The following is a 14,864-nucleotide window of genomic DNA, read 5'->3' on the forward strand; positions in this document are numbered from 1 at the left end:
GTTCACCTTTCAACAAGACAACAACCCTAAGCACACAGCCAAGACAACGCAGGAGTGGCTTCGAGACAAGTCTCTGAATGTCCTTGAGTTGCCCAGCCAGAGCCCGGACTTGAACCCGATCGAATATCTCTGAAAATAGCTTTGCAGCGACGCTTCCCATCCAACCTGACAGAGCTTGAGAGGATCTGCAGAGAAGAATGGGAGAAACTCCCCAAATACAGGTGTACCAAGCTTGTAGCGTCATACCCAAGAAGATTCGAGGCTGTAATCGCTGCCAAAGGAGCTTCAATAAAGTTCTGAGTAAAGGGTCTGAATACTTATGCAAATATGATATTTCCTTTTTCTTTTTTGTTTTAATGTGCAAAAAGTATGTTTTGGCTTTGTCATTATGGGGTATTGTGTGTAGATTGATGAGAAAAAAACAACTATTTAATACATTTTAGAATAAGGCTGTAATGTAACAAAATGTGGAAAAAGTCAAGGGGTCTGAATACTTTCCGAAGGCACTGTATTTTCTCTTTATCAAAAAAGAACAGGACTGACAGACTTTCTAATTTCTCTCCATTCACCCAGCGAGTCAGACGCCGGGCACCAATGACACAAGGAATTTTCTTCAGGTATTCAACCCGAACATCTGTTGTCTTCCCTGAGATGAATCCTTTGACGGGTGCTTTACTCCGAATTTCAAAACACAAATCTGCTGTTTTTCGGATTCTTTTGAGGCTCACTGCAATCTTCCTCTGTTCTTCAGAAATTACATGTGTCAAGGTTGGCTCAAGGAAGCAGGAGAGGCAGAGTCAAGCGCAGGAGACAGAAAATCCGTGAATACACTTTTAATGAGCATCCACAACATACGAACACGGTAGGGCAGGGCGCATACAAACAAATGCTCCAAAAACCCCAGCTCAAACATTAAGCAGGGACGCAGCCTACAATAACCTCTGTTGCAAAACAAAACACAGGCAGAGGGAAACACTCGTTCCTCAAACGACATAAGTCCTGACACAGAACAATCACGCACAAAACACAAACCTACCCAGCTAGACTAAATACCCCCCCACTAACAACTAATACAAAACAGGTGCGTGCCTAACCTAGACCTAACCAACAGAAAGTGAAACAGAGAATCGATGGCAGCTAGTAGGCCAGCGACGACGACCGCCGAGCGCCGAGCGCCGCCCGGGCGAGGAGGGGCGCCACCATCCGTTGGTGTCGTGACAATATGTACATATTTACTGGTGTGATTTTATTAAATATTTGTAACTGACCCACTGTTGTTTTTTATAGAAGAAGAGATGTGCTTGTATCTGTGGTCAGTGTGAACACTAAGCACAGATAGGACACATGGACATTCATTTGCTTAGGCATTAATCATGCAAACACATACATTTTTTATTGTGGCGTGTTGTCAGCGAGATTCAAAACAATATTTTTCTACTCTCTATCCATGGAATTAGTCCACTGAGCCACCAGGATGGCTGTCACGTCCTGACCAGTATAAGGGGTTATTGGTTATTGTAGTTTGGTCAGGACGTGGCAGGGGGTATTTGTTTATGTGGTTCGGGGTTTAATGGGATATGTATTTATGTAAGAGGGGTGTTTGATTTATGTGTTCCGGGGTTTTTGGGTAATGTTCTTGTTTTGTATTTCTATGGTTTTCTATGTTGTGTATTTCTGTGTTGGCCTGGTATGGCTCTCAATCAGGAACAGCTGAACATCGTTGTTGCTGATTGAGAGTCATACTTAAGTAGCCCTGTTTTCACCTGTCCCTTTGTGGGAAGTTGTTGTTTGCATAGCTGTGTGTGTAGGCTGCAATCCTGTTCTTTCGATAGTTTTCTTGTTTTGTTTATTTTGTGTTCAATAAAAGTCACTATGAGCACTCAACCCGCTGCGCCTTGGTCCACTACGTACGATGACCGTTACAATGGCGCTACCATGATATGTTTTTTTTAACACATTCAAAGCTGTTCATTTTAGTCCATTCAAACAAACCCTATTTCAAAGGAAACAAGCACTCATTAAGATCAGGTGTGGCCAATTATTGGGCGCAGCCAACACACCTGAACACACTTAACAAGATGGAGGACAGAGAGTTTTGTTGATGCAGAGAACGGAATGTATGTGTTTTTAAATAACATTCTTTGAACGTTCCTTGAACGTTACCAATGTTTTGTGGTTTAATGGAAAGTTTTCTTAATGTTGATTCAAGGCATTAGTATGGTTGATGTGGCTGATCCCTCTTCTCCTTGACCTTGTTCTTGTCTTTCTATGTCTTCCTCTCTTTCTTCTCCATTCTGAAGTGGTATTCCACTATGACCGTTTTCATTTGGACCATTTGTATTTGCTGGAGGGGGATAGGTGGGTTTAGGGTGAGTTAGCAGGATTCAGACACACAAACAGCTAGTATGAATAAATGTAACCATAAGGACATGAATATTCCATGGACGTCTACCTGTGGTAGAGAGTGACTCTCCCTCTTCAGGTTGTGAGATGGTGTTCATCTCTTTAGATGTCGTGTTACTTTTGTATTTGGGCAGAAAACCTTGAGATGGTAACACTACTCTCTTTAGTTGCAACGTGATCTCAGGGCAATTCATATTATTCTGTAAGTAAATCTGTGACACTCCATTTAGTATGATATGTTACGTTGAGTTACATTATGAATGGAATAGCAGTCGCACTATATTATATGAATTAGAGGACGTGTAGTATTACACGTCTTCCCTGGCAGAACAATATGATACGAATTTAAGTGGTTCCCAACTAGTGGTTCCAAACCAGTGGTACTAGGACCCCTGGGGTACATCACCTATCCACAGGGGGTACTTGAGAAGACCCACGAGACCATAGGCCTACTGAAAAATGCACGATGGGGTACTTTTGGGCTATTCCGGGCAGAGCAAAATTCAGCTGTCAGTACTGTAACCGAAAAAGGTTGGGACCATTAACTTAGAATACCATACATCTTGGAGTACATATATCATTATACGTCTTTCTCTGAGATCAGGTTGCTTGTTGCAACCAAGGAGAATAATGGGAAGGATTTACATTGGTGGTTAGGTGAACTAACGATAAAGATTAAGTGAAGTGAAGTAAATTTGGTTACGTTTAGAATAAGGAGTAGGGGAAGGGTTAGCTAGAATGCTACAAATGTCCCCAACCCATCTAGAACACGCAAGCTTTGGATTGCTAGACGGTCACCGATTACACCCACCCACTCTCCCTGACCAACCTCGCTGCTTTCATTTCGGTCTAAAGTAACTACACATTAGTAGGTTTCATACGTCTTGGAGGTGAAGAAATACGTAAAGTATGTTTCGTATGGCTCTATGGCCAGGACGTGGCGGTGTTGAAATGGTTCAACAGATTATGATGTCATCATCATAACTTACCTCTCAGCAGGTAATATATCACTGCTGCTACAATCACCGCTGCTGCTGCTATTATTATACCTGTGATTGAACCGTATGGCTCTATGGCCAGGACGTGGCGGTATTTAAATGGTTCAACAGATTATGATGTCATCCTCGTAACTTACCTTTCAGCAAGGAACATATCACTACTGCTATAATCACTGCTGCTGCTGCTGCTGATGCCACTATAACAGCAATTCTACCTGGAAAATGAAGATGAGCAGTTTTTTTGTTGAATGTGATCCTATGACTTACAGTGAGGAGAAACAGTAAAAGGAAACTTTTACCTCTTGATTGTTGACCAGGTGTGATCTGCAGGTAGGTGAGGATCAGGTGTGTGTCTCTGGCAGTAGAGAGTTCACAGCTGTAGGTCCCCTGGTGGACCATGGTTAACTTGTGGAGCTGAAGGCTGCCAGAGTCAGACAAACTCTGAACCTGCTCCGTCCACTGGTCGTCAACCTGCATCTGAGGTCTGCCATTGGTGTAGCTGGAGGTGAGGATGGTGACTATCTGGTTGAACCTCCAGGTGAGGTCAAAAGTCATGAGGTCAGACTGAGATACATTGCAGGGGATGGACACCTCACTGCTTGGAGAACCCTGGAACGGATCTGAAATTATGTCATGAGAAAGTGCCTTTTTAGCTTAAACTTTGTGTATTTTGTCTCACAATGTTGTCCTTGTTTTTGTAGAATTTAAAGTAAAAAAAGTTGATTAATTTATTCATTGATGTATGAATTGATTGATTAATAGGTTGATTAATTGATTACCTTGCTGTTTCAGGGTTGTTGTCCTTTCTACTGTCCCAGAGGTCACGGTACAGATGTTGGTTCGGTCTCTGCTAAACTGTTTTGTGCTGGTGATGTCATAGAGGCCCCGGTCATCCACCTTGATGCTGGTGGAGTTCTGGATGGTTCCAGGGTCAAATGAAAGGTCAGAGGGGGGGTCAGTGGACCAGGTGAGTTTAGGCTCGGGGTAGATACCTGTAGAACTGCAGGTGATGATGTCATCTGATAACTGTATGTCCACCAAGCGGACTGGAGCTGCAACAAAGTAGACATTACACATGGAGCAGCCATGAAGTGATCATCATAGACAGACAGACAGACATTCCGTACCCTCCACTGCTATGTTAACGCAGGACTCCTTGTTGCCTTTAATAGTGCTGGTGTAACACTTGTATCTGCCCTGGTCCTGGAGTGTGATCCCTCTCAGCAGTAGTGAAGCGTTTCCTTTGGGGATCTGGTCATTGAACAGGGCTGTTCTCCCTCTGTAAGGCTGGCTCTGCTGTTTGAGCTGATCTGTACTGTAGTAGTAGGAGTGGATGGTGCTCAGGTTCTTGTCTTCTGGTTTCAGCCAGTGGATGACTTCCTCACTGTCAGGCTGGAAGCTGCAGGGCAGGACACAATCCTCTGAGAACACACAGGTTACATGGACGTCTGCAAGTAAATAAACACACACGTTAAATAAGCATCTGGACCAGAAGGGATTCATATACAGACTCCTATACTCCCCAATAGTCAGATACCTTGGTAAAGTGAGTAACCTGTTATTATTATTAATTTTAACCTGAGTCTAATCTGTCATTGTGGTCCTCCTCGGTCCTCCACCCGCCCCCCTCCACACCCACAGCACCTAACCTCTAACTAAAATCACAATCTAAAGTAAAGACTCCAGTCAGACCTGAATGACTACACTTCCTTCATGCTTCTAATAACACCACACGCCCATTCAGTAATCATTTACATTGTTAAACCATCTTAGCCTGTCTTGTCTGTTGTTTAATCACTGATTCTTACAATAGTTGTTCAAACAATCACAGAGAGACGTTGATGAGACCTCATAGTCAATCACATGCTCACATGCTTCATACACACTGAGTGTACAAAACATTAAAGACACCTGCTCTTTCCATGCCATAGACTGACCAGGTGAATACAGGTGAAAGCTTATTGATGAAGGCTTATTGATCACTTATTGATGTCACTTGTTAAATCCACTTCAATCTATGTAGATGAAGGGGAGGAGAAAGGTTAAAGAAGGATTTTTTAGCCTTGAAACAATTGATAAATGGATTATGTATGTGTGACATTCAGAGGGTGAATGGGCAAGACAAAAGATGTAAGTGCCTTTGAACAGGTTATGGTAGTATATTCCAGGCGCATCGGTTTGTGTCAATAACTGCAACGCAGCTGGGTTGTTCACGCTCAACAGTTTCCCGTGTGTATCAAGAATGGTTCACCACCCAAAGGACATCCAGCCAACTTGACAGAAATGTAGGAAGCATTGGTGTCAACGTGGGCCATCATCCCTTTGGAATGCTTTTGACCCGTTGTAGAGTCCATGTCCTGATGAATTGAGGGTGTTCTGAGGGTAAAAATGGGGGTTTACTGTCCAAATTGGTATAATCAGTGTTATTACAGCTCCAATCCCATTAGCGGGATCAACAGCCAGTGTAAAATCAGAGCGCCATATTCTAAACCAAATCTAATAATTTCTATTTCTCAAACACAAGACTATTTTACACCATTTTATAGATACACTTCTACTGAATCGAACCACGTTGTCCGATTTCAAAAAGGCTTTACAGCGAAAGCAAAACATTAGATTATGTTAGGAGAGTACATCGACAAAAATAACCACACAGCCATTTCCAAGCAACTAGCATGCATCACAAATACCCAAAACACAGCTAAATGCAGCACTAACCTTTGACGATCTTCATCAGATGACACTCCTAGGACATCATGTTACACAATACATGCATTTTTTGTTCGATAAAGTTCATATTTATATATAAAAACAGCATTTTACATCGGCGCGTGACGTTCAGAAAATATTTTCCCTCAAATACTGCCGGTGAATCTGCGCCACAATTTACAAAAATACTTGTCATAAACGTTGATACAAAATTAAGCTGTCATTCAAAGAATTATAGATGAACATCTCTTTTATGCAAACGCTATGAAAGATTTCATAAAAGCTTCACGAGGAAAGCACTCTTTGCAATAATCGGAGTACTGAGCTCAGAAAAATACACTAGGCTATACAGACAGCCGCCATCTTGGAGTCATCTAAAATCATAAATTGCATTACAAATATTCCCTTACCTTTGATCTTCATCAGAAGGCACTTCCAGGAATCCCAGGTCCACAACAAATGTTGTTTTGTTCGATAAAGTCCATAATTTATGTCCAAATAACTCCTTGATGTTCGCGTGTTAAGTAAGCTACTCCAAATGTAGGAAGCGCGCGGACAATGTCACGACGAAAAGTTTAAAAAAAGTTGTATTTACGTTCGTTCAAACATGTCAAACGTTGTAAAACATCAATCTTTAGGGCCTTTAGAATGTGAAGATTCAGTAATATTTCAACCGGACGGTTCCTGGGCTTGAAAAACGTTTTGGAACGGAGGATCCACCCTCGTGAACGCGCACCAAGAAGTGATGTCACCCCCTGCCTCAACAACCTCCCCTCCTTCTCATTCGGTCTCTGTTCATCGTAGATGACTCAAACAACTTTGTAAAGACTGTTGACATCTAGTGGAAGCCGTAGGAAGTGCACAATTATTACTACATCACTGTGTATTCAATAGGAAACGACTTAGAGAGCCCATGCATCCAGATTTCCACTTCCTGGTAGGATTTCTCTCAGGTTTTTGCTTGCCATATGAGTTCTGTTATACTCACAGACACCATTCAAACGGTTTTAGAAACTTCAGTGTTTTCTATCCAAATCTACTAATACTATGCATATCCTACCTTCTGAGTTTGAGTAGGAGGCAGTTTAATATGGGCACATATCTTTCCCGAAATTGTCAATACTGCCCCTATCCTTAAGGAGCTGTAAGAGGTTTTAACACTTTGTCTTAGGGTGGAAGTGGCCAAAGATCAGTACGCACAACAGGAAAAGTCTGCTGTTGAAGTAATTTGTCAGTCTTCTGTAATGACCATGTTTATGATCTACAGTAATTCATGTTTCAGTTATATGGTATTTTTCATATGATATGGAGTCTGCTATTGTAATCTGGTTAGGTAGAGGTTTCACCACATTGCTTACACCTATTTAATGCTCACACTACACTAGAGCCTAAGGTGTGTCTAGGGACTAGGACTACGTAGGAGTTATTTTGGGATATAATATTTTGAGACAGACAGAAGGTAAAGACAGACGAACTAAGACAGAATGATGATGGTTGTTACTCACCTCCCCCATCTGTGGATGTGACAGTCCACAGCAGAATCACCATCAACATCAGACCCCTTAATGTCATGGAAACCAGTCCCCAGGCCATCTCCACAGAGACCAGACCACAGTGTTATCGTCGTGGATACAAACTCTTCTCTGTCAGAATCTAGTAGCTGTGCTGTCACTCTTCACCAAGTCCAGTTTGTCAGAGTAAAGTGCCCATTCCGGTTTTGTGTTAGTATGTGACTGGTATGTGAATGTACAATCCTTAGGAGTCAGCCTAGTTTCACTCTTCAAGAGCAGTGCCATTGGTAGACCAAGTTAAAGGGATAGTTCACCCAAATGACAAATTGGATTCTTTAACCTGTAAATAGTCTATGGACAAGGTATGACAGCAATTCATGCATTTTACATTTACGTCATTTAGCAGACGCTCTTATCCAGAGCGACTTACAAATTGGTGCATTCACCTTATGATATCCAGTGGAACAACCACTTTACAATAGTGCATCTAAATCTTTTAGGGGGGATTAGAAGGATTACTTTATCCTATCCTAGGTATTCCTTAAAGAGGTGGGGTTTCAGGTGTCTCCGGAAGGTGGTGATTGACTCCGCTGTCCTGGCGTCGTGAGGGAGCTTGTTCCACCATAGGGGTGCCAGAGTAGCGAACAGTTTTGACTGGGCTGAGCAGGAACTGTGCTTCCTCAGAGGTAGGGGGGCCAGCAGGCCAGAGGTAAATGAGCGCAGTGCCCTCGTTTGGGTGTAGGGACTGATCAGAGCCTGAAGGTACGGAGGTGCCGTTCCCCTCACGGCTCTGTAGGCAAGCACCATGGTCTTGTTGCGGATGCGAGCTTCAACTGGAAGCCAGTGGAGAGAGCGGAGGAGCGGGGTGACGTGAGAGAACTTGGGAAGGTTGAACACCAGACGGGCTGCGGCGTTCTAGATGAGTTGTAGGGGTTTAATGGCACAGGCAGGGAGCCCAGCCAACAGCGAGTTGCAGTAATCCAGACGGGAGATGACAAGTGCCTGGATTAGGACCTGCGCCGCTTCCTGTGTGAGGCAGGGTCGTACTCTGCGAATGTTGTAGAGCATGAACCTACAGGATCGGGTCACCTCCTTGATGTTAGTGGAGAACGACAGGGTGTTGTCCAGGGTCACGCCAAGGTTCTTAGCACTCTGGGAGGAGGACACAATGGAGTTGTCAACCGTGATAGCGAGATCATGGAACGGGCAGTCCTTCCCCGGGAGGAAAAGCAGCTCCGTCTTGCCGAGGTTCAGCTTGAGGTGGTGATCCGTCATCCACACTGATATGTCTGCCAGACATGCAGAGATGCGATTCGCCACCTGGTTATCAGAAGGGGGAAAGGAGAAGATTAATTGTGTGTCGTCTGCGTAGCAATGATAGGAGAGACCATGTGAGGATATGACAGAGCCAAGTGACTTGGTGTATAGCGAGAATAGGAGAGGGCCTAGAACAGAGCCCTGGGGGACACCAGTGGTGAGAGCACGTGGTGCGGAGACAGATTCTCGCCACGCCACCTGGTAGGAGCGACCTGTCAGGTAGGACGCAATCCAAGCGTGGGCCGCGCCGGAGATGCCCAACTCGGAGAGGGTGGAGAGGAGGATCTGGTGGTTCACAGTATCAAAGGCAGCAGATAGGTCTAGAAGGATGAGAGCAGAGGAGAGAGAGTTAGCTTTAGCAGTGCGGAGAGCATCCGTGACACAGAGAAGAGCAGTCTCAGTTGAATGACCAGTCTTGAAACCTGACTGATTTGGATCAAGAAGGTCATTCTGAGAGAGATAGCAAGAGAGCTGGCCAAGGACGGCACGCTCAAGAGTTTTGGAGAGAAAAGAAAGAAGGGATACTGGTCTGTAGTTGTTGACATCGGAGGAATCGAGTGTAGGTTTTTTTCAGAAGGGGTGCAACTCTCACTCTCTTGAAGACGGAAGGGACGTAGCCAGTGGTCAAGGATGAGTTGATGAGCGAGGTGAGGTAAGGGAGAAGGTCTCCGGAAATGGTCTGGAGAAGAGAGGAGGGGATAGGGTCAAGCGGGCAGGTTGTTGGGCGGCCGGCCATCACAAGTCGCGAGATTTCATCTGGAGAGAGAGGGGAGAAAGAGGTTAAAGCACAGGGTAGGGCAGTGTGAGCAGGACCAGCGGTGTCGTTTGACTTAACAAACGAGGATCGGATGTCGTCGACCTTCTTTTCAAAATGGTTGACGAAGTCATCCGCAGAGAGGGGGGAGGGGGAGGAGGATTCAGGAGGGAGGAGAAGGTGGCAAAGAGCTTCCTAGGGTTAGAGGCAGATGCTTGGAATTTAGAGTGGTAGAAAGTGGCTTTAGCAGCAGAAACAGAAGAGGAAAATGTAGAGAGGAGGGAGTGAAAGGATGCCAGGTCCGCAGGGGAGGCTAGTTTTCCTCCATTTCCGCTCGGCTGCCCGGAGCACTGTTCTGTGAGCTCGCAATGAGTCGTCGAGCCACGGAGCAGGAGGGGAGGACCGAGCCGGCCTGGAGGATAGGGGACATAGAGAGTCAAAGGATGCAGAAAGGGAGGAGAGGAGGGTTGAGGAGGCAGAATCAGGAGATAGGTTGGAGAAGGTTTGAGCAGAGGGAAGAGATGATAGGATGGAAGAGGAGAGAGTAGCGGGAGGGAGAGAGCGAAGGTTGCGACGGCGCAATACCATCCGAGTAGGGGCAGAGTGAGAAGTGTTGGAGGAGAGCGAGAGGGAAAAGGATACAAGGTAGTGGTCGGAGACTTGGAGGGGAGTTGCAATGAGATTAGTGGAAGAACAGCATCTAGTAAAGATGAGGTCAAGCGTATTGCCTGCGTTGTGAGTAGGGGGGGAAGGTGAGAGGGTGAGGTCAAAAGAGGAGAGGAGTGGAAAGAAGGAGGCAGAGAGGAATGAGTCAAAGGTAGACGTGGGGAGGTTAAAGTCACCTAGAACTGTGAGAGGTGAGCCATCCTCAGGAAACAGCTTCCAAAGACCAGGCATTATTGGCTATTGACTCACTGAGCCAAATGTTAAGAGGTGTAAAACTAAGAGGTTTGGTTTGGGGTTGAGCAGGCAACATGAAGCAGAAGCAAACAAAGACTAGTAAAGTGAATGTATTTAATGTTCACAGTATAATGTGGAATGATCCACTGCTATTATGACAGTACTTTTCTTCTCAATATCAAAACATAAGGACAAACATTCACAGATAACCAAATCAACCAACAGAAAGAAAATATCTGCCTTGTGCGACGTTGTCACGCCCTGACCTGAGAGAGCCTTTTCATGTCTCTATTTAGATTTGGTCAGGGTGTGATTTGGGTGGGCATTCTATGTCCGTGTTTCTATGTTTGGGATTTCTTTGTTTTGGCCGGGTATGGCTCTCAATCAGGAACAGTTGTATATCGTTGTTGCTGATTGGGAGTCATACTTAGGCAGTCCCGTAAGGTGCACAGACTATACAGGAAACAACCACCCACAAACACAAGTGAAAACACACAACTAAATATGGCCTCCAATCAGAGATAACAACAACCAGCTACCTCTAATTGGAGGTCATTGACAAAACTAACATAGAAATAGATAATCTAGAACATAAACCAAAAACCCCGAAACACACAAAACAAACACCCCCTGCCACGCCCTGACCAAACTACAATGACAATTAACCCCTTTTACTGGTCAGGACGTGACAGGTTCTGAGAATGGAAGTAAAAAATGTGCCTGCTCTTGGAACATTTTTTTAGTTTCCAGGGAGATTCTGATAACTTTTCTATGGTTCCCTAAAAGTTTTATTAACATTCTGAGATCAGAAATAGTAGGTTATTTGAAGATAAGACCCATGGAAATGCATTTATCATGCGAACACACAGATTTTTTTATTGTGGCATGGCATCAATGAGATTCAACCTGATGATCTTCTGCTCTCTATCCATGGAATTATTCCACTGAGCCACCAGGATGGAGCTACCATGCTGTTTTTATTTTAACTCATACAAAGCTGTTCATTTTAGTCTATTCAAACAGACCCTATTTCAAAGGAAACAAGCACTCATTAAGAACAGGTGTGGCCAATTAGTGGGCGCAGCCAACACACTTAACAAGATAGAGAAGAGTTTTGTTGATGCTGAGAACAGAATGTATGTGTTTTTAAATAACATTCTTTGAATGTTTAATGTTTTCTTTCAGTTTTTATGGCAAGATTTCTTAATGTTCTGAGAACATGACTTTAAATAGAACCATAAGGAATCCTGTAGTAAATGTTATGCTGAAGTACTGAAATTGCCACAGAAGAATGTGGTTTCTTAACCTGTTATGGATAGGGGGCAGTATTTTCACGGCCGGATAAAAAACGTACCCGATTTAATCTGATTATTACTCCGGCCCAGAAACTAGAATATGCATATAATTATTAGCCTTGGATAGAAAACACTCCAAAGTTTCTAAAACTGTTTGAATGGTGTCTGTGAGTATAACAGAACTCATTTGGCAGGCCAAAACCTGAGAAGATTCTATACAGGAAGTACCATGTCTGACCATTTCTTGGCCTTCTTGATTATCTCTATCCAAAACAGGGGATCTCTGCTGTTACGTGACACTTCCTACGGCTCCCATGGGCTCTCAGAAGGCGGCAAAAAGCTGAATCGTGGCTTTGCAGGCTCTGGCTGAAAAACATTAGCGCGTTTGGATAGTGGCCGGTCAGAGTACTATGAGACTGAGGCTCGTGCACGAGTCGAACCCATGTTTACTTTCTCTCTCTTTGAACGAAAACCACCACTCCCGGTCGGAATATTATCGCTTTTTTTGAGAAAAATGGCATAAAAATTGATTTTAAACAGCGGTTGACATGCTTGAAGTACGGTAATGGAATATTTAGAATTTTTTTGTCACGAAACGCGTTGGGCGCGTAACCCTTCGTCACCCTTGGATAGTGTCTTGAACGCACGAACAAAACGACGCTATTTGGATATAACTATGGATTATTTTGAACCAAACCAACATTTGTTATTGAAGTAGCAGTCCTGGGAGTGCATTCTGACGAAGAACACCAAAGGTAATCAAACTTTTCTAATAGTAAATCGGAGTTTGGTGAGGGTCAAACTTGGTGGGTGTCAAAATAGCTAGCCGTGATGGCTGGGCTATCTACTCAGAATATTGCAAAATGTGCTTTCACCGAAAAGCTATTTTAAAATCGGACACCTTGATTGCACAAAGGAGTTCTGTATCTATAATTCTTAAAATAATTGTTATGTTTTTTGTGAACGTTTATTGTGAGTAATTTAGTAAATTCACCGGAAGTGTTCGGTGGGAATGCTAGTTCTGAACGTCACATGCTAATGTAAAAAGCTGGTTTTTGATATAAATATGAACATGATTGAACAAAACATGCATGTATTGTATAACATAATGTCCTAGGCGTGTCATCTGATGAACATCAAAGGTTAGTGCTGCATTTAGCTGTGGTTTTGTTTTTTGTGACATTATATGCTAGCTTGAAAAATGGGTGTCTGATCATTTCTGGCTGGGTACTCTGCTGACATAATCTAATGTTTTGCTTTCGCTGTAAAGCCTTTTTGAAATAGGACAGTGTGGTTAGATAAAGGAGAGTCTTGTCTTAAATGGTGTAAAATAGTCATATGTTTGAAAAATTGAAGTTTTTTTTGTTGTTGAGGAATTTGTAATTCGCGCCACGCCTATCATTGGATATTGGAGCAGGTGTTCCGCTAGCGGAACGTCTAGATGTAAGAGGTTAACGTTCTCTGAACAAATTGAGAACATGACTGGATAGATCCATGAGGAAACCTGTGGGAGACTTTATGGGAAGGTTGTATAACCCAATCAAAACCAATAGTCACTACCGTTCTCTACTAAATGTATAACATTATGGTGTGTTAATTGTCTCAATAGAGGCTGACTATGGTTGTTATCATCATAGCTTCCCATTCTGGTTCAGGTAACTTATTGTTCCTGCTACTATAGCTCCTCTCTCTTCAGAGAGAGTCTGGGACTTCCAGAGGGATCATGTTACATACAGGTAAAGATCACCTGCATTCATCAAGGTGAGGGTGTGATGCTACAGTAGATATACTCAGTGTAGCTACTTCCTCCTGCTATAACAAAATGAATAAACACACACAAAAATAAAATAAACTGAAACTTTAAAAAACTATGTCCCGCAATCAATCAACTACTTCTCCTAATAATGTATTGTAATTGATTGATTAACATGCCAGCAAGTTACTTCTGATGGTGAAACAGGTCCTGTCCTGTCCATTCAGTGTGTGTTGAGGCTGACAGGCCTCTCCAAGACACAAAGATGGTGAATGACATACTGTCACTGAGTAGTAACAATACCTGATACAGGAGATACACATTGGTAATTTCACATTTTACTTGCAAAACATTGTTTTTTGATGTCAAATATGGGTTTGGTCCAGAAACAACCCCTAGCCACTACCCCCCGGCTAGCCACTACCCCCCGGCTAGCCACTACCCCCCGGCTAGCCACTACCCCCCGGCTAGCCACTACCCCCCGGCTAGCCACTACCCCCCGGCTAGCCACTACCCCCCGGCTAGCCACTACCCCCCGGCTAGCCACTTCATGGAGATCTGAAAGGATTGGACAGGTGTGTAAGCAATATGATTATAGCTACACCTTGCCTTTTGTTGGTGAAAGTGTTAGCATTGCCTATATGCAATTGGACAATTATCTAATTGTCACCTTTCCTCTTTGTCCTCCCCTTAGTCAATGTTATCTCCTTCTGTCTGAGGCATTAGTATGGTTGATGTGGCTGATCCGTCTTCTCCTTGACCTTGTTCTAGTCTTCCTCTCTTTCTTCTCCATTCTGAAGTGGTATTCCACTCTGACCGTTTTCATTTGGACCATTTGTATTTGCTGGAGGGGGATAGGTGAGTTTAGGGTGAGTTAGCAGGATTCAGACACACAAACAGCTAGTATGAGTAAATAAATGTAACCATAAGGACATGAATATTCCGTGGACGTCTACCTGGCAGAGAGTGCCTCTCCCTCTTGGCAGATGACCGTGTTGCTTCTACATTGGGGGCAGAATGCTACGAGATGGGAGGCAGTAAAATAGCAGAAACTCAAAGCTGTTCATTAAAAGCCACCAATGTAACCCTCCTCTCTGTTCATCAGGAGGTGGTTGTGTTAAATGGTTCAACAGATTATGATGTCATCATCATAACTTACCTCTCAGCCTGAAACATATCACTGCTGCTGCTATAATTGCTGCTGCTATAATTGCTGCTGCTATA

At 43.7% G+C, this 14,864-nt stretch overlaps 2 protein-coding genes across 3 annotated transcripts in view; both read right to left on the minus strand.

Annotated features, from left to right (window-relative positions):
* Positions 1-818: 818 nt before the first annotated feature.
* Positions 819-7,849, minus strand: LOC123731532 (V-set domain-containing T-cell activation inhibitor 1). 2 transcript variants are annotated; one of them, XM_045710590.1, is made up of 6 exons: positions 7,616-7,849; positions 4,529-4,849; positions 4,181-4,453; positions 3,701-4,021; positions 3,539-3,616; positions 819-2,344 (listed from the first exon to the last, which is right to left on the minus strand). In XM_045710590.1, exons 1-6 carry the CDS (start codon positions 7,701-7,703, stop codon positions 2,205-2,207), a joined length of 1,221 nt encoding a protein of 406 aa, XP_045566546.1. In that variant the 5' UTR covers positions 7,704-7,849; the 3' UTR covers positions 819-2,204. The 2 variants fall into 2 exon arrangements, with proteins under 2 accessions (XP_045566546.1, XP_045566547.1); XM_045710591.1 differs by lacking the exon at positions 3,539-3,616.
* Positions 7,850-14,410: 6,561 nt separating this feature from the next.
* Positions 14,411-14,864, minus strand: part of LOC106594497 (V-set domain-containing T-cell activation inhibitor 1) — a 43,227-nt gene continuing 42,773 nt past the window's right edge. Inside the window, exon 6 of the mRNA XM_045710592.1 lies at positions 14,411-14,484. The gene's annotated coding sequence lies outside the window, so the exon portion shown is untranslated. The remainder of the gene's footprint in view (positions 14,485-14,864) is intronic.

This window comes from Salmo salar, chromosome ssa29 (genome assembly GCF_905237065.1).
Source record: "Salmo salar chromosome ssa29, Ssal_v3.1, whole genome shotgun sequence".
Lineage (NCBI taxonomy): Eukaryota > Metazoa > Chordata > Actinopteri > Salmoniformes > Salmonidae > Salmo > Salmo salar.